General features: G+C 45.3%; 1 protein-coding gene across 2 annotated transcripts in view; it reads right to left on the bottom strand.

Moving 5' to 3' along the window:
- The window catches only part of spata1 (spermatogenesis associated 1), a 67,745-nt gene that overhangs the window by 7,042 nt on the left and 36,951 nt on the right, over positions 1-23,752 (bottom strand). For both annotated transcript variants that reach the window (XM_060830008.1, XM_060830009.1), the window contains exons 4-10: positions 17,484-17,537; positions 16,811-17,378; positions 9,462-9,603; positions 9,310-9,364; positions 5,573-5,687; positions 4,146-4,271; positions 1,942-2,120 (exon numbers count right to left, since the gene is read on the bottom strand). In XM_060830008.1, coding sequence (XP_060685991.1) covers positions 1,942-2,120; positions 4,146-4,271; positions 5,573-5,687; positions 9,310-9,364; positions 9,462-9,603; positions 16,811-17,378; positions 17,484-17,537 — 1,239 coding nt within the window. The remainder of the gene's footprint in view (positions 1-1,941; positions 2,121-4,145; positions 4,272-5,572; positions 5,688-9,309; positions 9,365-9,461; positions 9,604-16,810; positions 17,379-17,483; positions 17,538-23,752) is intronic.

Here is a 23,752-nt window from a genome sequence, read left to right as displayed (position 1 = left end):
GTAATCTGACCAATAAAAGAAAGCATACCATACGCCTTCTTCATTATCCTATCTACCTGCCACTCCACTTTCAAGGAGCAATGAACCTGCACTCCAAGGTCTCTTTGTTCAGCAACACCCCCTAGGACCTTACCATTAAGTGTATAAGTCCTGCTAAGATTTGCTTTCCAAAATGCAGCACCTCTCATTTATCTGAATTAAACTCCATCTCAGCCCATTGGCCCATCTGGTCAAGATCCTGTTGTAATCTGAGGTAACCCTCTTCGCTGTTCAATACACTTCCAATTTTGGTGTCATCTGCAAACTTACTAACTGTACCTCTTGTGCTCACATCCAAATCATTTATGTAAATGACGAAAAGTAGTGGACCCAGCACCGATCCTTGTGGCACTCCACTGGTCACAGACCTCTAGTCTGAAAAACAACCCTCCACCACCACCTTCTGTCTTCTACCTTTGAGCTAGTTCTGTGTCCAAATGGCTAGTTCTCCCTGTATTCCATGAGATCTAACGTTGCTAATCAGTCTCCCATGGGGAACCTTGCCGAACACCTTACTGAAGGGAAGACTTTTTAGAACAGAGATAAGGAGAAACTTCTTCAGCCAGAGAGTGGTGAATCTATGGAATTCATTGCCACAGACGGCTGTGGGAGCCAGGTCATTGAGTACATTTAAGACTGAGGAAGATAGGTTCTTGATTGTCAAGGGGATCAAATGGAGAAAGTGGGAGAATGGAGTTGAGAAACCTATCAGCCATTTTTGATTACTGAAGCAGACTTGCTGGGCTGAATGGCCTAATTTCTGCTCCTATGTCTTATGGTTTTATGGTCTAACTTCTGGTTTTCCAAACCCATTCTAATTTATTTTCTGAATGTTTAGAGAGATGAATGCAGCATTTTTCTCTTATTACCCAGTTATCCCTTCCTCTGTACTTACAGTTATCTCCATTGTATGTGTGGGCAAGTACTGTATAATGCCAACACATGTTAAAATAAGTAAAAACATGGAATCATGACATTCATAAGAACAGAAGAGCTAGGAGCAGGAGTAGGCCATTCTGCCCCTCTAATCTGCTCTGCCATTTAGTACGATCACGGCTGATCTCATCTCGGCCTCAACTCTACTTTCTTGTCTACTCTCCAAAACTCTGTAACCCATTACTCATTAAAAATCTATCTCCTCCTTAAATTTACTCATTGTCATCCATCGCACTCTAAGGGAGTGAATTCCACACTAACCTGACCCTTTGGGAGAAGCCATTTCTCCTCATCTCTGTTTTGAACCTGCTCCGTGTTATCCTAAAACTATGGTCTCTTGTTGATTGTCCCACTTGAGGAACCATCCTTTCTACGTCTACTTTGTCAATCTCCTCGAGCATCTTCAACTAGATCTCCTCTCATTCTTCTAATCTCCAGACAGTATTGGCCTAAACTGCTCCATCTCCCTTCCTAAGAGACCTCCAGAATCGATCCAGTGAACCTCCTCTGAACTGCCTCCAATGTAACCATACCCCACCTCAACTAAAGGGATCAAACTTGCACACAGTATTCCCAGGTGCAGTCTCACAAATGAATGGTAGAGTTGAAGCAGAGATGGCCTCAATCTGCTCTGTAATATTTCTGTGATTCTCAGTTCAGTATATGAGAGGGGAAAGATTTAAAAGGGATCTAATGGGCAACTTTTTGACGCAAAGTGTAGTGCATGTGCGAGACAAGCTGCCAGAGGAAGTGGTGGAGGCTGGTGCAATTCCAACATTTAAAAGGCATCTGGATGTGTATATGAATAGGAAGGGTTTAGAGGGATATGGGCCAAATGGGACTTGATTAATTTAGGCTATCTGGTCACCATGGATAAGTTAGACTGAAGGATCTGTTTCCATGTTATACATCTCTATGACTCAATATTATCACAGGGGATGGATTGTCAAAATGAGCAGCATTTACTTTGGGATTGCCAGCGCCGGTTGGCTTTCTGGGCCTTTTTCTCAAGTCCCGGGCCTCCAGGTGGTGCAGCAGCTTCAGGTAATACTCCTCCAGCTCCTTCCGCAACCTGCACGATGTTTCCTCCAGAGGAGCGGTCAGCTTCTTCGATTCAAAGTATTTCTTCTTCCAGCTATTGCGGGCTGTCAGACAGAAGAACAAGGGCCCATCAACAACACAGGACAACAAAGCCTCACTGAAGAGTAGCTGTCACTGTCATTAGGAAACGCAGCAGTCAATTTACACACAGCAAGGTCCCCGAAACAGAAATGTGACAACGACCGGATCATCTGTTTTTGACTGATGTACATCAATTGGATCATTTGTCACAGATTGTCTGCTCAGTTACCCGCTGTGGAACTGGAACCCTCATTTCAAAGATGAGAGGCCATGCGGGGTCACGTGTTTCTGCCATCTTTGGTCATGCAATCAAATAGCCCTGATTCTTGACCTCAGATGTTTGAGGCAGGACATTCCATGGAGTCCTGGAATCTGGAATACAGGACCCTGCATCATTTCCTTTCCTTCTCTCTACCGTCACTTAGACTGTGACTCAAGATGGGATGCAGCCTTACAGACATTAGAAAATAAGGAATAGGAGGAGGAGTAGGCCATCTGGCCCATCAAGCCTACTCTACTGTTCAATAAGATCATGATGGGCTCAATGGTCTACTCCTTATAAAAGTGGCAATTGGATAAAGTGTGACTGAGTTACGAAGAACTTCAGGAGTTTCTGATTTATTGAGAAGTTGATTCCTTCTAATAATTGAAGGTTCAAATATTGCTTTAGTCCATTCAAGCAACTTAAACATGAGCTCGGCAAAGTTGTTAGAATAATCAAGAAGCCCTACTCTCCCACACCAGTTATACTCTTTTTCCACTCTCTTCGATCAGACACAAGATGTAAAGGTTTGAATACACATATGAACAGATTCAAGAACAGATTATTTTCCCCACTGCTACTAGACTTCTGTATAGACCTCTCAAATGTTAATTCGGATGTCTCTCTCTGCACCTTCTCTGTGGCTGTAACACTATATTCTGTACTCTGTTCTGTTATCCTGATGCACGTTGTATGGTACAATCTACCTGAATAGAGTGGTGCTGGAAAAGCACAGCAGGTCAGGCAGCATCCGAGGAGCAGGGAAATCGATGTTTCAGGCAAAAGCCCTTCATCAGGAATGAGCTTCACTCCTGATGAAGGGCTTTTGCCCGAAACGTCGATTTTCCTGCTCCTCGGATGCTGCCTGACCTGCTGTGCTTTTCCAGCACCACTCTAATCTAGAATTTGGTTTCCATCTGCAGTTGTTGTTTTTACCTTATCTACCTGAATAGCACACAAAACAACACTTCATGTTTCTTGGTACATGTGACAACAATAAATTAATCAATCAATCAAACTTTAGAGTTTCATAATGTTAATTACAGAATAATAATGACATCTTAATGGACTGAGCATCTATGTCATTGAGTAAGAGAACATGGGTGACTAGCTCTTCCCCTCACACCAAGGACTCAGACCCTTCCAATGCAGTTCCGACAGAGAACTGCACTCTCGGTTGGTCTGCCTTTTAGATGAAGATTGAAGCCCTGGTCCCATGGGCCTTCTCTGGCAGGGAGCTGGAATCCCATGTGATCACTTTTGCAGAGGACCATGGGGGTTCTGCCCAGTGTCAACCCCAATAACCATCAAAAAAACACTTCCCAACCATTGTCCAGTTACTGTGTGTGTGTGCACGCATGTGTGTTTGGGGGCCTGAGGGGTGCGTGTTGGTGTGTGCATGTGGGGGTTTTGTGTGTGTGTGTGTGTGTGTGGGGCTGTGTGTGTGTGGCTGTGTGTGTGTGGCTGTGTGTGTGTGTGTGGCTGTGTGTGTGCACGCATGTGTGTTTAGGGGGTTTGGGGGCCTGAGGGGTGCGTGTTGGTGTGTGCATGTGGGGGTTTTGTGTGTGTGTGTGTGTGTGTGTGTGTGTATGGGTGTGTGCGCGAGTGTGTGTTTGTGGGAGGCAGGGGGGGAATGGGGGGAAGTAGCTTCCTGTGAGCGAATTGATGCTGCATTTCTAACAAGGACTGCCACTTCAAAAGTACTGCAATGGCTGTAAACTTCCTGGAGGATGAGTACATTGTTTTGAATAGCCTTTGAGAATTGAGAGCACTGATTAGCCCTTACCTTGGTTCCTCCGTAATTGATTCTGTGCTAATAATCCTTTTGCTTTCTTTACAAGTTCTTCCCTTGTCCTCTCAAGGCATTTTCTCTCCTGTTTTGTTGCATTTATTTGGGCAATCAGCTGCTCCTCTTTAAAACAAAAAATGCCACATCATACTCAGAATAATGCAGGCAGCACGGTGGCACGGTGGCTAGCACTGCTGCCTCACAGCGCCAGAGACCTGGGTTCAATTCCCGACTCAGGCGACTGACTGTGTGGAGTTTGCACGTTCTCCCCGTGTCTGCGTGGGTTTCCTCCGGTTTCCTCCCACAGTCACAAAGATGTGCGGGTCAGGTGAATTGGCCATGCTAAATTGCCCATAGTGTGGTAAATGTAGGGGTATGGGTGGGTTGCGCTTTGGTGGGTCAGTGTGGACTTGTTGGGCCGAAGGGCCTGTTTCCACACTGTAAGTAATCTAATCTAATCTAATGCAAATTCCTCTAAACTAAAAGAATGGGAAATACTTTGAGTCATAGGGATGTACAGCACGGAAACACTGCAATTGCATCTAATGTAGCTGAAATGATTCCACATACGTCACAAAGTGCAGCGCTCATTTCACTTTCAAGCCTAAGAAAGGAGTCAAGGCTTATGCCGGAGGACGTGGTGGGGGCTGGTACAATTACAGCATTTAACAGGGATCTGGATGGGTATATGAATAGGAAGGGTTTCGAGGGATATAGGTCAAGTGCTGGCAAATGGGACTACATTAGATCAGGAAATCTGGTCGGCATGGACATGTTGGACTGAAAGGTCTGTTTCCGTGCTGTACATCTTTATGACTCTAAGGCTGCTATCAAATAAGCCATGCTCTTATTGAGTGGTGAAACTGATTCAATGGGCTGAATGGCCATCTCTTTCCCCTATTTCCTATGAACTCAAGTGTCATACTGTAAAGGAAATGTCCAATTGGCCCATCTCTTTTGTCGCTTTGTAAAAGACTAACATCCACCAATTTGACTTCGATCACAAAATGTACAACTAAGGGTCACCATTTTATCTCCACCTTCATCCTCGCTTCTCCCAGAAACAAAAACACTTATTAAAGATTGGCCACCTCACTGTGGGAGGGGGTGGGGATGGGGGAAGCTAGCTACACCCGCAATGGGTCCTACCAACCAGCTCTTGGTTATTTTTTACAATTGAGAGAAATGAGGCACAACTTTTCTGAACGGTTACAGTTCTCCACTTGGTCCTCATATGCTGCTACATTGGAGCAAGAGGAGACCATTCAGGCCCTTTGTGCTGCTTTGTCATGGCTAATGGTGCCTCAGCTTCTTTCCCCAGCTTTGTCCCTATCCCTTGGTAGACCCTTCCCTTAAAAACAGATCTAATACCCTCAGTCTTGCCTGGAAATAGTAATAAATGGGAAATGACAGCAGGTACTTACTCTCTGTTGGGACTGACTGAAATTGGGCTCTGAGGTTGAGATCTAGTGGAGGTGGAGGTGGAGGAGGAGGCAGGGAATAGTTCTTCATAGCTGTCAAATTACCATCATTCTGCATCTACATGGCAAAAAGAAACACAATAAAACAGGCAGAGGTGAGGGCAAAAGCCATCTTTTTTTAATATTCTTTCATGGGTGTAAGTGTCACTGATAAAAACAACATTTATAGTCATAGAATTGAGTCATATAGTGTAGAGAAGCTCTCTGGCCCACTTTGTCTGCAGCAACGAGAACTCAAAATCTACACTCGCCCGACTTCCCCGCACTAGGTCCATAGCCTCCAACGAAACAACATTGCAAGTGCTCATCCAAACACTTCTTAAAGATTGGGAGGTTTCCACCTCAACCAGTGCATTCTAGAGCCCCACCACCCTCAAAAACAATTTCAAGTCCCCTCTCAGCCTTCTGTCTCCAACCTTAAAATTCTGTCCCCTTGTTCTTGACTCTTCAAACAAGGGGAACTGCTGTTTTGGATTCGCCCTGTCCATGGCCCTCATAATCTTATACATCTCTACTAGAACCCCCTCAACTTTCGCTGCTCCATAGAAAACCTGAGCTTCACCAGCCTCCCTTTATCACTGAACTGCTCCATCCTGGGCAGCATCCCGGTGAATCTCCTCGGCACCCCCTCCAGTACAATCACACCCTTCCTATCGTGCAGTCACCAGCACTGCACACAGTACTCCAGCTGTGGCCTAACCAAAGTTCCACACAGCTCCAACATCGCCTCCCTTGTCTTATTATCTATGCTCTGACTGATAAAGGCAAATATGCTTCTTAACTAGAGTATTATCCTGCCGTGCCACCTTCAGAGATCTGATGACAAGAACCCTGAGATCCCTCTGGTCCAGAGCTAACTGACCTTGTGAAGGTACTGGTGAGTCAACTTCTTGAATCGCTGCAGTACAGTTTGTATCAACACATGGAACATAGAACAGTACAGCACTGTACAGGCCCTTTGGCCCACGATGTTGTGCTGAGCATTTATCTTAATCTAAGATCAATCTAACCTACACACCTCTCAATTTACTGCCGTCCATGGGCTTGTCCAGCAGTCACTTCAATGTCCCTAATGTCTCTGACTCTACCACCACTGCTGGCAGTGCATTCCACCCATTCACCACTCTGTGTAAACAACCTACCTCTGCCATCCCCCTATCCTTCCTCCAATCGCCTTAAAATTATGACCCCTCGTGACAGCCATTTCTGCCCTGGGGAAAAGTCTCTGGCTATCTGCTCTATCTGTGCCTCTCATTACCTTGTACACCTCTGTCAAATCACCTCTCTTCCTTCTTCTCTCCAGTGTGAAAATTCCTAGCTTTACTCAGCCTTTCTTCCTAAGACACGCCCTCCAGTCCAGGCAGCATCCTGGTAAATCTCCCCTGCGCCCTCTCAAAAGCATCTACATCCTTCCTATAATGAAGCAACCAGAACTGGACACAATATTCCAAGAGTGGTTTAACCAGGGTGTTATAGAGCTGAAGCAAAACCTCACGGCTCTTAAACTCACTGCCCCTGTTAATGAAAGGCAAAACACCATACGCCTTCTTAACAACCCTGTCAGTTTGGGTCGCAATTTTGAAGGATCTATTGACGTGGACCCCAATATCCCACTGTTCCTCCACACTGCCAAGAATCCTGTCTTTAACCCTGTTTTCAGCATTCAAATTCGACCTTCCGAAATGAATCACTTTGTGTTTATCCAGGTTGAACTCCATCTGCCACTTCTCAGCCCAGCTCTGCATCCTGTCAATGTCTTGTTGTAGCCTGCAACAGCCCTCAACACTATCTACAACACCACTGACCTTCGTGTCATCAGCAACTTACTAACCCACCCTTCCGCTTCTTCATCCAAGTCATTTATAAAAACTACAAAGACCAGAGGCCCAAGAACAGACCTCTGCACAACAGTACTGGTCACCCACCTCCAGATGGAACACTTTCCATCCGCAATCACTCCCTGTCTTCTTTTAGCCAGACAATTCTGTATCCAGGGAGCCAAATTTCCTTGTATCCCATACCTCCTAACTTCCTGAATGAGTTTACCATGGAGAACCTTATCAAATGCCTTACTGAAATCCATTTACACACATCCACTGTTCAACCTTCGTCAACTTGTCTCATCATATCCTCAAAGAACTCAATAAGGCAGGCATGACCTGCCCCCTCACAAAGTCATGCTGAGTATCTCTAATCAAACAATGTTTTTCCAAATAGTAATACATCCTATCTCTCAAAATCGTTTCCAGTACCTTGCTGACCACAGATGTAAGACTGACTGGTCTGTAATTCCCAGGGATTTCCCAATCCCTTTCTTGAACAGCAGAACAAAATTCGCCTTCCTCTAATCATCCTCCCTCCCACATATGCAGCACTGTTCAGGAATTCCAGGATTTTTGCCCAGCAGTAGTGAAGGAACAGCAATGTATTTCCAAGCCGAAATGGTGAGTAGTTTCGAAAGGAACGTGTCCTTCCAGATGGAAGTAGTGCTGGGTCCACTGCTATTTGTCATTTATATAAACAAGTGTTTAGGAGGCATGGTTAGTATGCTTGCAGATAACACTGAAATTGGTGGTATACTGGGACAGTGAAGGTTATCTCAGATTATAGAGGGATCTTCATCAATTGGGCCAGTGGGCTGAGGAGTGGCAGATGGAGTTTAATCTGGTTAAGTGCAAGTTATTACATTTTGGTTAAAATGTACAAGGGCAGGATTTGTACAGCTAATGGTAGGGCCCTGGAGAGCGTTGTTGAACAGAGAGACCTAGGCATTCAGGTACACAGTATTTTGGAAGTTGAGTCACATGTAGACAGGGTGGTTAAGAAGATGTTTAGCACGTTTGCCTTTATTGCTCAGACCTTTGAGTATAGGAGTTGGGACGTCATGTTGAGGTGTACAGGATGTTAGTGAGGCCACTCCTGGAAAACTGTGTCCCGTTCTGGTCACCCTATTATAGGAAGAATATTAAATTGGAGAGGGTTCAGAAAGGATTTACCAGGACGTTGCTGGGAATGGAGGGTTTGAGTTATGAAGAGAGGCTGGATAGGCTGGGACTTTTTCACTGTAGCATAGGAGGTTGAGGGGTGATCTTATAGAGGTTTATAAAATCATGAGGGGTATACATAACGTAACCAGCCAGGGTAGACAAGTTCAAAGCTAGGGGGCATATTTTTAACGTGATTTTAAAAAGAACATGAGGGGCAAAAATATTACACAGAGAGTGGTTCACGAGTGGAATGAACTGCCAGAGGAAGTGGTGGATGCGGGTACAGTTACAACATTTAAATAACATTTGGATAAATTCATGAATAGAAAAGGTTTGGAGGGATATGGGCCAAGCACAGGCCGGTGGGACTAGTTTAGTTTGGCAACATGGTCAGCACAGATGAGTTGGACTGAAAGGTCTGTTTCTGTCCTGCATGACTCAGTGGTTGTGGGTTTTGAAGATGCTGCCTATGGAGTCCTGGCAAGTCGCTGTCGTGCATCTTGTAGATGGTATACACTCCTGCTCCTGCTCATCAGCAGTGGAGGGAGTGGGTATTGAAGGTTTTGAGTGGGGTTCCCATTAAATGTGCTGCTTTGTCCTGGATTGTGGAGAACCTTGGTAAGATAGCGAGGGAATCAAACAATCAGAAAAGGACAAAGAAATTTCTTACATGACCAGAAGTGCATCCAATACCTGATCAGTTCTCTGTCCATCATTGATTGATGCTAGACCCTGATTTACTTGCTGACTGCAAAACAGAATTGGAATAGATTTTGAAGCACGGTTTTCAAACACAGGGCACTGAAGCAACTGTGGACAGAAAGCAATGATCAAAAGGTTATTACCTCCTCTTTCTTTGGTTTTCGCAATATTCCACATCTTTCTCATCCAATGATTCTGATAGCCCGGAATCGCCTGTGCTGTTACTCCTGCCTTGTTTTGCAACTGGACCACTGTCCATCTGAGCCACACCACTGGCTGTAATATCTACAAAACAATAATACCACTTACAATCAAAGCACTGGTTAAATGCGATCAAACAATTGTTTAACTTCTTCACATTGTCAGGAGTAAGAAATGACGGATTGGCAGCACTCACATCTCTGAGCCTGAGTTTGGGACTTGGAACAGTCAGCTGATCCAAGCTCCCTTTGTAATTGTAATAAGAGACTTCTGGAGTTTCGGAGTTAAATTCCCATGGCGTTGTGAAAGAAATGAAAATCAGACAGAATGAATCATAGGTACGGCTCTGAGTAAAGGAGTTTCTCCTCATCTCACTCCCAGCTCTCTTGTTGACAACCTTGAAATTATGACCCCTAGTTACTGACATACTGACATACTGACATACCAACTAGTGGAAACAGAATATCCTTCTTTATCCTGTCAAGATTGTTCATCATTTAGAACACTGCAATAAGGTCATTTCTTAATCTTCTCTGCTCCAAGCAGAATAAGCCCCATTTCTCAAATCTTTCCCTGTATCTAAAGTCCCTCATTCTTGGTATCATTCTCGAAAAGTCAATAGATGCGAAGCTGGAAGAGCACAGCAGGTCTGAAAGCATCCGAGGAGCAGGAAGTCAATATTTCGGATCGAAACCCTGGTAAATCTCCTTTGAACTCTCCTCAGGGCTTTAACATCCTTCTTTAAATAAGATTCGCAGAAGTGAACAATATACTCCAAATGTGGTCGAAGCAATGATTTGGTGAGATGTAGCATCACTTCCTTGCTTTTATACTCTATACCTATAGTTATCAATCTCCTCAACAACGGTTCCAACTTGCCTGGCCACCTTCAGAGAATCATGTAGGTGAACCCTGAGGTCCCTGTTCTCCCGGTCTCCCATCAAAGTTGTCCCATTGAGCCTGCATTGTCTCTCCATGTTTCTTCAACCACAATGCATTGCCACACATTTCTCTGTATTGAAATTTATCTGCCAGGTGTCTGCCCATTTGACCAACTTGTTAATGCCCCTCTAAAACCGCTCAGCATCATCCTCATAATTCGCTATTCTCCGTATCTCAGTATCGTCTGCAAATTTAGGGATTTTGTCCTCAACACCTGTCTCCCCAAATCGTTTATATAAAATCAGAGAAAACAAGGGTCCCAACACTGATCTTCGGGGAACACCATTTTCAACTTGTCTCCAATCTGAGAGATAACCATTTATACATACTTTTTATTTTCCTGAAGAAGGGCTTATGCCCGAAACGTCGATTCTCCTGCTCCTTGGATGCTGCCTGACCTGCTGCGCTTTTCCAGCAACACATTTTTCAGCTCTGATCTCCAGCATCTGCAGTCCTCACTTTCTCCTATACATACCTTTTGCAAGTTTTGAGAAGGTTTGTAGCTCAGGTTGAGGTTTAGGGTGTAGGTTTGCTCACTGAGCTGTAGATTTGATACCCAGACGTTCCATTACCTGGTTCGGTAACATCATCAGTGGCGACCTCCAAGTGAAACGAAGCTGTTGTCTCCTGCTTTCTATTTACATCTTCCTCCTGGATGGGGTTCCTGGGGTTTGTGGTGATGTCATTTCCTGTTCATTTTCTGAGAGGTTGATAGATGGCGTCTAGATCTATGTGTTTGTTTATGGCGTTGTGGTTGGAGTGCCAGGCCTCTAGGAATTCTCTGGCATGTCTTTGCTTAGCCTGTCCCAGGATAGATGTGTTGTCCCAGTTTAAATGGTTTTTTTTTCATCTGTGTGTAGGGCTACGAGGGAGAGAGGGTCATGTCTTTTTGTGGCTAGCTGGTGTTCATGTATCCTGGTGGCTAACTTTCTTCCTGTTTGTCCTACGTAGTGTTTGTGGCAGTCTTTACATGAAATTTTGTAGATGACGTTGGTTTTGTCCATGGGTTGTACTGGGTCTTTTACGTTTGTTAGTTTTTGTTTGAGAGTGTTGGTGGGTTTGTGTGCTACTAGGATTCCGAGGGGTCTTAGTAGTCTGGCTGTCATTTCTGAAACTTCTTTGATGTATGGTAAGGTGGTTAGGGTTTCTGGCTGTGTTTGGTCTGCTTGTCGTGGTTTGTTCTTGAGGAATCTGCGCACTGTATTTTTTGAGTATCCGTTCTTCTTGAATACGTTGTATAGGTGGTTCTCCTGTTTTCCGAAGTTCGTCTGTGCTGCAGTGTGTGGTGGCTAGTTGGAATAATGTTCTGTTACAGCTTTGTTTGTGTATGTTGGGATGGTAGCTGGTGTAGTTAAGTATTTGGTCAGTGTTTGTCGGTTTTCTGTACACGCAGGTTTGTAGTTCTCCGTTGTCCTTTCTTCTGACTGTGACGTCCAGGAATGTGAGTTTGTTGTCATTTTCTTCCTCCTTGGTGAACTTTATGCCTGTGAGGGTGTTGTTGATGATGTTAAGTGTCCCTTCTATCTTGTTTCGTTTTGTGATGACAAAGGTGTCATCTACGTAGCAGACCCAGATTTTTGGTTTGATGGTTGGTAGGGCTGTTTGTTCTAGCCTTTGCATTACCGTTTCTGCTATGAATCCTGACAGCGGAGATCCCATGGGTGTGCCGTTGGTTTGTTTGTAGACTATGTTGCTGAAAATGAAGTGGGTGGTGAGGCACAGGTCCACTAGCTTCATAATGTTTTCATTGGTAACATGATTGATGGTGGTTGGGGTGTGTGTGTGTGATGGTCTCTTCTAAAAGTGTGGCAAGTGTTTCCTTTGCCAGGTCGATGCTGATGAAGGTGAACAGTGCTGTTACGTCGAATGAGATCATTGCTTCGTCTTCCTCTATTTTGGTGTTTTTGATGATTTTTAGGAATTCCTGGGTGGAGTGGATGGAGTGCTGTGACTCTTCTACTGGGCATTTCAGGCTTGCGTGTAGTTCTTTGGCCAGTCTGTAAGTTGGTGTTCCGGGTAGTGATTCTGGATCAGTGGTGCTGGAAGTGCACAGCAGTTCAGGCAGCATCCGCGGAGCAGTAAAATCGACGTTTCGGGCAAAAGCCCTTCATCAGGAATAAAGGCAGGGAGCCTGAATGGTGGAGAGAGAAGAGGAAATCTTCTTCAAGGCAGGCATCCTTGCAAGAGGATTCGCAGTCGGGTTAAAACCAGGTGGTGAGACTATGGGTCTGAGGGGGGCTCCTGGTTTATGGATTTTTGGTAGTCCATAGAATCGTGGGGTGCTGGTCCCGTCGGGTTTCATTTTCTGGAATTCCGTCTTGTTTAATTATCTGGAATTGTGTAATTTTTTTAGGAGATATATAATTTTGTTTCCTAGTTGTGGGGAGGGGTCTAGCCCCACCTGTTGGTGGGTGTTGGTGTCTGCGAGTAGTGCATTGACTTTCTTTATGTCGTCCCTTCTGTTCAGGATGACCGTGAGCTGACCTTTGTCTGCAGGTAATATAACGATGCTTTTGTCTTTTTTGAGGTTTTCTAGGGCTTTCTTTTCTTGACGTTTCATTACCTAGCCAGGTAATGAAATGTCTGGATATCAAACCTACAGCTCAGCGAGCAAACCTAAATCCTAAATCTGTTTCCTATCTTTTAGCCAACTTCTAATGCATGTGGCCAACAACCCATCATCTTAATCATTTCTAATTTACTAACCAACCTGCCAGGTGGTACTGTATCAAATGCCTTCTGAAAACAGCATGACCCTCAAGCACTGCCTGTGTCAGCTCATCAAAGAACTCAATTAAATTTGTCAGACATGTCCTGCACTTGACAAAACCATATTGACTGTCCAGTATTATCTTAGTTTTCTCTAAGTGTATGTTTAGCTGATCCTGCAATATGGCCTCCAACAGCTTCCCCAAGCTTACAGCTCTGTAAGTTCCTGGGTTATTTCCTTTGCCCCTTTCACAAACAGCTATGTCACATTTGCAATCCTCCAGACTCCAGGTCTAACTGTGTGCTCAGGGAGACCTGGAAAATTTCTGCCAACGGCTCCACAGTTTACTTCCTTCTCTCTGTCAGTAATCTGGGATGCATCCCATCTGGACCTAGTGACGTCTCTACCTGGAATGCTGCCAGCCTTTTTAACACCTCCTCTTTATCTATCATTATACTGTTCAGTTGCTCAACACCCACATTTTCAACTCAAAATGTGTCCTCTTCCAGTCTGGGATCTCATTCAATGGCTGTTTTTACCCTTTCCATCTTAATATTGAACCTCATTGGTTGGCACAGTTGGCTGGACAGCTGGCTTGTGATGCAGAGTGACACCAACAGTATGGCTTCAATTCCCGCACTGGCTGAGATTACCATGAAGATTTTCACTTATGGGGCGGCACGGTGGCACAGTGGTTAGCATTGCCGCCTCACAGCGCCAGAGATCTGGGTTCAATTCCCGACTCAGGCGACTGACTGTGTGGAGTTTGCACGTTCTCCCCGTGTCTGCGTGGGTTTCCTCCGGGTGCTCCGGTTTCCTCCCACAGTCCAAAGATGTGTGGGTCAGGTGAATTGGCCATGCTAAATTGCCCGTAGTGTTAGGTAAGGGGTAAATGTAGGGGTATGGGTGGGTTGCGCTTCGGCGGGTCGGTGTGGACTTGTTGGGCCGAAGGGCCTGTTTCCACACTGTAAGTAATCTAATCTAAAGTAATCTAATTATGATCACTATTTCCCAAATGCTCCCCATTCGGAATAGCACAGGAATGAGAAACTTCAGTTCTGAGGAAGTGTGGACTGGTCTCCTTGGAGAGAAGAAGAAGGCTAAGGGGAGGTTTGATGAAAGTTTTCAAAATCATGAGTGGGCTGGATAGTGTAGATAAGGAAAAGCTGTTCCCATTGGTAACAACAAAAAGAACGAATGATCATAAAGTGATGTGCAAATGAAGCGTGGGTGATCTGAGAAAAACATACAGAATGCACTGCCTGGAAAAGGGATGGCGGCAGATTCAATGGAGGTATTCATGAAACCATTGGATGATTATTTGAATAGCAATGGTTTGAAGGGATATAGGGAAAAGGCAGGAGATTGGCACTCAGTAATACAGCCAGTGCAGACACAATGGGCTGAATGGCCACTTTCCCAGCTGTAACAATTCAGTGACTCTGAAGATGGCCGGAGTTCTCCTGTGTCTTGCAAACATCAACCTCTCATATAAAAACAAATTCCCTCAGAGCCTAACTTCAAGCAAAATACTGCAGACACTGGAAATCTGAAATAAAAACAGAGGATGCTGGAGAAACTCAGCAGGTCTGGACACGTCTGCGGACAGGAACATACAAGGATTTGGCCTCAAATGACACATTGCATTCAGTTCCAAACTCAATGCTTCAGGAAGGATGTGAACGTTTTAGAGAGGGTGTAGGAAAGGTTCCCAGGAACAGTCCCAGGAATGAGGCATCCCCATTCAAGGGAATGATTGGAGAGGTTGAGGCTTTTCCCATTGGAGGGGGGGAAGGTTGAGGGGAGATTTGGGAGAGATTGGTGGAATGATTCAGAACAGGAGGAGTGGAAATATCGAAAGTGATTGGGAGAGTAAGCAATAGTGACATGAGGAGAGATGGGTTAGGGTGTGAAATGCTCTGCCTGAGAATGCAGGTTCAATCAAGAACTTTGTCATCCACTGCTAAAAGGTTGGAGTACAAGAACAGGCAAGTGTTGCTGCAAATGTACGAGGCTTTAGTGAGATTGCATTTAGAGTATTGTGTAGAGTTTTGGTCCCCTTATTTGAGGAAGGATGATGTGAAGGAGCTGGTGTTGGACTGGGTTGGAAAGGTTAAAAATCACCCAACACCAGGTTATAGTCCAACAGCTTTATTTAGAAGCACTATCTTTCGGAGTGCTGCTCCTTCATCAGGTCCTTTGTGAAGGATCAGCGCTCCGAAAGCTAGTGCTTCCAAGTAAACCGGTTGGACTATAACCTGGTGTTGTGTCATTTTTAACTTTGAGGAAGGTAATTGCTTTGGAAGGTTCACTCGATTGAATCCCGAGATGAAAGGGATGTCCTGTGAAAGAGAAATCGAGCAAGTTAGGCCTGTGTTGCCTAGACTTTAAAAGAGCAAGAGGTGATCTAACAGAGGTAGATCGGAGCTAAAGGGAATTGACAAAATGGCTGTAAAGTGAGTGTTTCCTCTTGGAAGGCAATCTAGAACAAGAGGTCATGGTTTTACAAGAAGGGGTAGGAGATTTTTAAACTGGGATGAATGGAAATTACTTCAATTTTTTTAGATTACTTACAGTGTGGAAACAGGCCCTTCAGCCCAACAAGTCTACACTGACCCTCCAAAGAGCAACTCACCCAGGCCCATTCCCCTACATTTACCCCTTCACCTAACACTACGGGCAATTCACCTAACCTGCACATCTTTGGACTGTGGGAGGAAACCCACGCAGACACAGGGAGAATGTGCAAACTCCACACAGACAGCTGCCTGAGGCAGGAATTGAACCCGGGTCGTTGGTGGTGCGAGGCAGCAGTGCTAACCACTGCGCCACCGTGCCACCATTTCTCACAAAGATTTCTGAATCTGTGGAACTCACTCGGCCAGATTGAGGTGGATGCTGGGACACTGAATAAAATTAAGGAGGAGACAGATTTTTAATCAGTAACGGAATGAAGGGTTACACGGCGTGGGCAGGAAAATGGAGTTGAGTCCGAGGTGAGATCAGCCATGATCGTATCAAATGGCTGAGCAGGCCCAAGAGGATGAAAGGCCTCCTCCTGCTCCTAGTTCTCACCTTCTTATAAATTGGATACTTAAAAAATGGAAGAATGTGCAGGGTATGGGGAGAAAGCAGGTAATTAGATATACTGCATTATCGGAGAGCTGATACCGGTAGGACAGGCCAAACAGCCTCCTTCGGTGCTGTCAACATCCTGTGATGTGCCAAGTAGCCAACAGCTATCCATTAACTTCATCTACACTTCACACTGCCTTGGTAAGGCAGCCAACATGATAAAGACCCCTGCCACCCCGATTATAATCTCTTCCAACCTCTTCCGTCAGGCAGAAGATACAAACTTTTAAACACACAAGTCAACAGATTCAAGAACAGCTTCTTCCCCACTGTAATTAGACTTCTGAAAGGACCTCTCAAATTTCGAATCTAATGTTAATATTGCTCCCTTCTCTGCAGCCGTAACACTGCATTCCTCACTCTGTTCACTACCCTAATGCACTGTGTATGGTATGATCTGCCTGTACCGCACACAAAACTTTTCACTGGATACCTGTTGCAATAATAACCAAATTAAATCAAAAATCAGCTCCTGAGACTTCTACAAAGCCTGGAGTCATGAACCTTTCTCTCGCTGCTGCATCTGATGTTCCTGCTGTTGACTCTTGTATATTTTCCGATTGCCGTCTCTGGTGTTTTGAAGGGAGTGTAACTCCTGCTCCCAGGTACTGTTTATATCCAGACTCCTTGTGTTGTGGGTATCTTGAAGGAAGCCATTGGTTTCAGGTTCCCTTGAATCAGTGATCTCTCCTGGCTTTATGCTTGCCGATTTCTGATGGGGTGGATTGTAGATGCTCATTCCCTCAGGGCTCTGGGTGCGCTGATCTTTGTGTGGAAAATCATTCACTTTAAGTTCCCTCAGTGTTGCATCACTGACCCTGTTTGTACTCTGTGCTCCTTGATGGCTTACGTAGGTGTTGTCTCCATTTGGACTCTTTGAAACGCGAGTTTGGTAGGTACAGATAGAACATTTTGATTCTGCTGTAGCTTTATTCTCAAACAGAGCTGCGTGTGTTCCTTGTGAACATTGCGTTAGAACATCCTCCGAAAGTTGCTGGTTGTCGACTGGAATCAGATCACGTAGCTGCCTCCTGCCAACTCCAGGTAGCAAGTAGAGTTCTGGCTGTGGAGCCTAAGAAATGACAGAGGATTCCAATTAGAGCCAGGAACCTTTCAAATAAATGACATCAATAAACTGTAATGACATCTCCAATTAGAATGTAATCGATCTACCTACATAAGGAGGTGCAAATGACTTCACTTTGAGTTCTGATTCTTGCTTTGCTGAAACCTGAAAATGAGGTTCAGAATTTATTACAAAAATGAGGCAATGCATTGCTTTATAGTATTTTATTCAATGTGTAAATATGAATCAGTGATATTCTGGATCAGTGGTGCTGGAAGAGCACAGCAGTTCAGGCAGCATCCAACGAGCAGCGAAATTGACGTTTCGGCAAAAGCCCTTCATCAGGAATAAAGCTTTATTCCTAATGAATGGCTTTTGCCCGAAACGTCGATTTTACTGCTCATTGGATGCTGCCTGAACTGCTGTGCTCTTCCAGCACCACTGATCCAGAATCAGGTTTCCAGCATCTGCAGTCATTGTTTATACCTTGAATCAGTGATATGTTCTGTAAGGGGCTGGGAAGGGGTGAAATAAGCAAACAACAATAACCTTACACATAATGCAATTTTTATAACTGTACACAGCGTGGTTACTGCTGGAAGTGGCGATGTTATCCCAAAATATTTCAATGTAGACCCATCAGGATAAATGCAAGAATACCAAGTTTCAAATTGTCACAACAATTTATACCACAGGAGAACAAGGAGCTGATTGGTACATTTTCAGAGTCTAGATTAGAGTGGTGCCGGAAAAGCACAGCAGGTCAGGCAGCATCCGAGGAGCAGGAAAATCGACGTTTCTGGAAAAACCTCCTCCTTCACTCCCATCCAAGGCCCCAGAGGAACCTTCCACTTCCATCAAAGTTTTACCTGCACATCCACCAATAACATTTATTGTATTTGTTGCTCCCGATGTGGTCTCCTCTACATTGGGGAGACTGGGCGCCTCCTAGCAGAGCGCTTTAGGGAATACCTCCGGGACACCCGCACAAATCAACCCCACCGCTCCGTGGCCCAACATTTCAACTCCCCCTCCCACTCTGCCGAGGACATGCAGGTCCTGGGCCTCCTCCACCGCTGCTCCCTCACCGATGTCTGGAGGAAGGACCCCTCATCTTCCACCTTGGAACACTTCAACCCCAGGGCATCAATGTGGACTTCATCAGTTTCCTCATTTCCCCTCCCCCCACCTTACCTCAGTTTCAACCTTCCAGCTCAGCACTGTCCTCATGACCTGTCCTACCTGCCAATCTCCCTTCCCACCTATCCACTCCACCCTCCTCTCTGACCTATCACCTCCATCCCCACCCCCATTCACCTATTGTACTCTTTGTTACCTTCTCCACAGCCCCACCCCACTCCCATTTATCTCTCCACCCTGGAGGCTCCCTGCTAGAGTGGTGCTGGAAATGCACAGCAGGTCAGGCAGCATCTGAGGAGCAGGAAAATCAATGTTTCGGGCAAAAGTCTTTCCTGATGAAGGGCCATTCAATAGGATCATGGCTGATCCAACATTCCTCACATCCAACTTCCTGCCCTTTCCCTGTAACCCTTGATTCCTGACTGATCAAGAATCTCTCTCAGCCTTAAATATACACAAGGACTCTACCATCAAAGCTGTCTGTGGCAAGGAGTTCCGAAGACTCTCAATCCTCTGAGGGAAGAAATTCCTCCTTGTATTCTCCTCCTTCTCTCCTTCCTCCTCCTCAATTCCTCCTGATGGTGTTGGAGGAAGTTACAGAGATGGGGAAATGCAAGAACCTAAGCTAGGGCCAACAGGTCTTTTAGGACAAGCTCAAGTTTATTCAAAGGATGCAAGGCGTGAGGCTGATCAATTGGAATGGTCCAATTTAAAGGTAGGAATGGGAAGGAAAGGAGGCTGGACATCAGAAAGCATGTTGAGAGAAGCATTTTGCAGAGCCTGGGGTGAGTCTGCCACCAATACTTGAGAGAATAAAATCAGGGTCGCTCAAGAGCTGGAGGAAAATAAAGATCTCAATTAGCTCTAAAGATCCTCAGTGTCTCAAAATGGATGTTGTTTTAATTTACTCCTGGGAGATGGGCATCACCAGCTGGATCAGCAGTTATTGCCCATCCTTAGTTGCCCGGGAAGGAGGTGGGGAGCTGCCTTGTGTTCTGTGTGTTTATCTCATTTAAACTCAGACTTGAATTTCAAATTTTGGATCAGCTCACAGCTTTCTCAGGTTTATTTAATTCCAATAATGGGTTTAGCATCCCAGACCAGGTAGTGGAGATGTGGTAATGTCACAGGTTTAGTAATCCAGTGTCCCTTGTTAATCTGGGGACATGGGTTCTAGTAGAATTCAGAAAATAATTCTGGGACGATAGCTATCTCTGATGTAAAAACCCATCGAGTTCAATACTATCCTTTAGGGAAGAAAATCTGCCGTCCCTACCTAGTCTGCTCTACATGTGACTCCAGACCACAGCAATGTGTCATAGAATTATAGACTCCTACAGCACGGAGACAGGCCCTTTAGTCCAAATTGGTCCATTCTGATCAAAATGCCCATCCACACTAATCCCATTTCCCTGCACTTGGCCCATATGAACTTTTCCAATCCATGTATTTGTCCAAATGCCTTTTTAATGTTGTGTACCCAACTCAACCACTTCCACTGGCAGCTCATTCCATATGCATACCACCCTCTGTGTAAAAAAGTTGCCCCTCAGGTTCCCTTTTATTCTTTCCCCTCTAACCTTAAAGTGATTCCCTCTAGTCCTCGATTCCTCAACCCTGGGAAAAAGACTGAGTGCATTTGTGCTCTAATTGACTCTTGACTACCCTCTGGGTAATTCAGGATAGCCAATAATTGCTCGCCTAGTTAGTGACACCCATATCCATTAAAAATTAATGGGAAAGATATCTGATCAATCAATACATCTAGATGTGGACATGAACTCCACTCAGTGAACTGTAATTACCTCATCTTGCAACCTTTCATAAAATAAACTGCTGATAACATTTTATGACACGAAAAACAGTGTGAACAAGGACGTTCAAAATGAGTTTGAAATGTTTCACATTGCAATAAACCAATCCTGAAGGAATCTTCAGTTTGGAATCTCTCAGAAGGCTGAGAGTTTTGGAACTCTTTACCACAGAGAGCCGTGGGGGAAGAGTCCTTATGTTTAAAGCTGAGATCAATGGATTCTTGATCAGTTGGGGAGTCAAGGGTTTCGGGGAATAGGCAGGAAAATGAATATGAGGAATGTTGAATCAACAATGATCCTATTGCAAGGCAGAGCAGTTCTGAGGGGCTGAATGGCCTTCTTCTACTTGTTATGGTCATATGCTGCAGGTAGACCCAAGTTGACTGCAGTGGTTCAAGGTGTTTGACTTCCTTTGTCTTAGAAATTACTTTAACCAACAGGGAGATTTTCCCAGTCACTTGGTAAGTTCCTCTTTGCATGGGATTTTTGATGTCGCAATAATTAGTTTTGGCTTGTGGACTTGGGTAGTGCTGCAGGATTTAAGAGCTGCAGCAGTTAAGAGGTACAGGACAGAGGGGTAGAGACACCCCTCTATAATTTTGCCCACAAGAGTTGTTTTTAGGTCTAGGTAAGGGGTAGATTTGCCAGTGACGTGGCACACCTCCCAAACACAGTTTACAGGTGCAATGGTTTCACTGCAAGGGATACAGGCTGCAATAGGGAGCAGCTGAAAATGTGTTGCTGGTTAAAGCACAGCAGTTCAGGCAGCATCCAAGGAATAGGAAATTCGACATTTCGGGCAAAAGCCCTTCATCAGGAATAAAGGTAGTGAGCCTGAAGGGTGGAGAGATAAGCTAGAGGAAGGTGGGGAGAAAGTAGCATAGAGTACAATGGGTGAGTGGGGGAGGAGATGAAGGTGATAGGTCAGGGAGGAGAGGGTGGAGTGGATAGGTGGAAAAGGAGCTAGGCAGGTCGGACAAGTCCGGACAAGTCATGGGGACAGTGCTGAGCTGGAAGTTTGAAACTAGGATGAGGTGGGGGAAGGGGAAATGAGGAAGCTGTTGAAGTCCACAGCAGCACGCTAACAGGAGGCCCTCCAGCACAGACAATGCAAGAACTACCACCCTCACATCAAGCAACTGAATGCTGTGAGACACTGAATGATTGTAGCAAATTAACCAAGCGAAAACACACTTCATCCACTAACTCTAATTCAACTCAAAACCTTATCTCCAGTTCTCTCTCCACAGATGCTGCCAGGCCTGCTGGGTTTAGAAACCACAGAAATGATACTGCACAGAACGACACAGTAAATGGAAAGGTTCTACGGGAAATTGATGTACAGAGAGATCTGGGTGTTCAGGTCCATTGTTCCCTGAAGGTGGCAACACAGGTCAGTAGAGTGGTCAAGAAGGCGTATGGCATGCTTTCCTTCATTGGACGGAATATTGAGTATAGGAGTTGGCAGGTCATGTTACAGTTGCATAAGACTTTGGTTTGGCCAGAGTTGGAATACTGCATGTAATTCTGCTCACCACATGACCAAAAGGATGTGAATGCTTTGGAGAGTGTGCAGAGGAGGTTTGACAGCATGTTGCCTGGTATGGAGGGTGCTAGCCATGAAGAGAAATTGAGTAGAATTAGGATTATTTTCATTGGAAAGAAGGAGATTGAGGGGGGACCTGATTCAGGGCTACAAAATCATGACAGATATAGACAGGGTGGATAGCAACAAGCTTTTTTCCCAGAGTGAGGGACTCAATTACTAGGGGATCATGAGAACAAAATGAGAAGGGAAATGTTTACGGGTGATACGCATGGAAAATTATTTACTTTACAGAGGGTGGCGGGTGCCTGGAACGCATTGCCAGTGGAGGTGGTAGAGGCGGGCACGGTAGCGTCATTATGCAGACAGATACATGAATGGACAGGGAACAAAGGGATACACATCCTTAGAAAACAGCAGCAGGTTTAGATAGAGGATGTGGATCGGTGCAGGCTTGGAGGGCCGAAGAGCCTGTTTTTGTGCTGTAATTTCTTTGTTTGTTGTTCGCTTTGTTCAGAATGGGGTCATTCAGCCCATCTTGTCCATGCTGACCCAAATACACCCTGATGCCCTTTTAATCCCATCTTCCAGCATCCAACCCATAGCTCTGCAGCGTGCAGCACTTAAGACACAGATTCAGATACTTTTTAAAAGGGTTTAGGATCTCTGCTTCCACTTTCAACTCAGGCCACCAATTCCAGTCACCCACCCACCCTCTGTACAAAAAGCGTTTCTCCTTACGTCCCCTCTAATCCTTATGCCACTTAGCTTGAATCTATGACCCCTGGAGTTTGAACTGTCTGCCCAGAGATTCCTCCTGTTTACTTTGTGTCTATCCCTCACAATTTTGTACACCTCAATCATGTCGCCCCTCAGCCTTCTCTGCTCCAAGGGAAACAATCCCAACCTCTCCAATCTCTCCAGCATCCTCTGTGTTCACTGTTGGGTCTGACTGGGTGACAATAAATACAATCAACATTGACTAGTTCGGCATCATGAGGGGGTTATCCAGAGCCTGGAAAGTCACAACTGTCTCCACTCCCATCTCAAACAAGATGAACTGTCCCTCAAAGCAGAGGGTCTGACATCATCAGGTTGGGCGGAGCTAACAGAACATAGAACAATACAGCACAGGAACAGGCCCTTCGGCCCACAATATTGTGCTGAACATGACACCAAATTAAACTAATTCCCTTGGTCCACATCCCTCCATTCCTTGAATATTCATGTCCTTATCTAAGAGACCATTAAACACCCCTATCATACCTGTCTCCACTACCACCCTGGCAGCACATTCCAGACTCCTGTCAAGCTCTGTGTAAAAATCCTGCCCTTCACATCTCCTTTGAACTGTCCCCCTCTCACTTTAAATGCACGCCCCTAGTTTTAGATATTTTAACTCCAGGAAAAAGATTCTGACTGTCAACTCTATTAGATTACTTACAGTGTGGAAACAGGCCCTTCGGCCCAACAAGTCCACACCAACCCACCGAAGCGCAACCCACCCATACCCCTACATTTACCCCTTACCTAACACTATGGGCAATTTAGCATGGCCAATTCACCTGACCCACACATCTTTGGACTGTGGGAGGAAACCGGAGCACCCAGAGGAAACCCACGCAGACACGGGGAGAACGTGCAAACTCCACACAGTCAGTCGCCTGAGTCAGGAATTGAACCCAGGTCTCAGGCGCTGTGAGACAGCAGTGCTAACCACTGTGCCACCGTGCCACCCACAGTGCAGCCTATTATTTTATGGACTCTTATCTCATCACCCCTCAGCCTCCGCCACTCCAGAGAAAACAACCCGAGTTTTTCTAGCCTCTCATTACAGCTCCTACCCTCTAACCCAGGCAGCATCCTGGTAAACCTCTCTG

This window comes from Hemiscyllium ocellatum, chromosome 9 (assembly GCF_020745735.1).
Source record: "Hemiscyllium ocellatum isolate sHemOce1 chromosome 9, sHemOce1.pat.X.cur, whole genome shotgun sequence".
Classification (NCBI taxonomy): domain Eukaryota; kingdom Metazoa; phylum Chordata; class Chondrichthyes; order Orectolobiformes; family Hemiscylliidae; genus Hemiscyllium; species Hemiscyllium ocellatum.
Note: the sequence above shows the minus strand (reverse complement) of the source record. Positions and strands in the feature narration are given on the sequence as shown.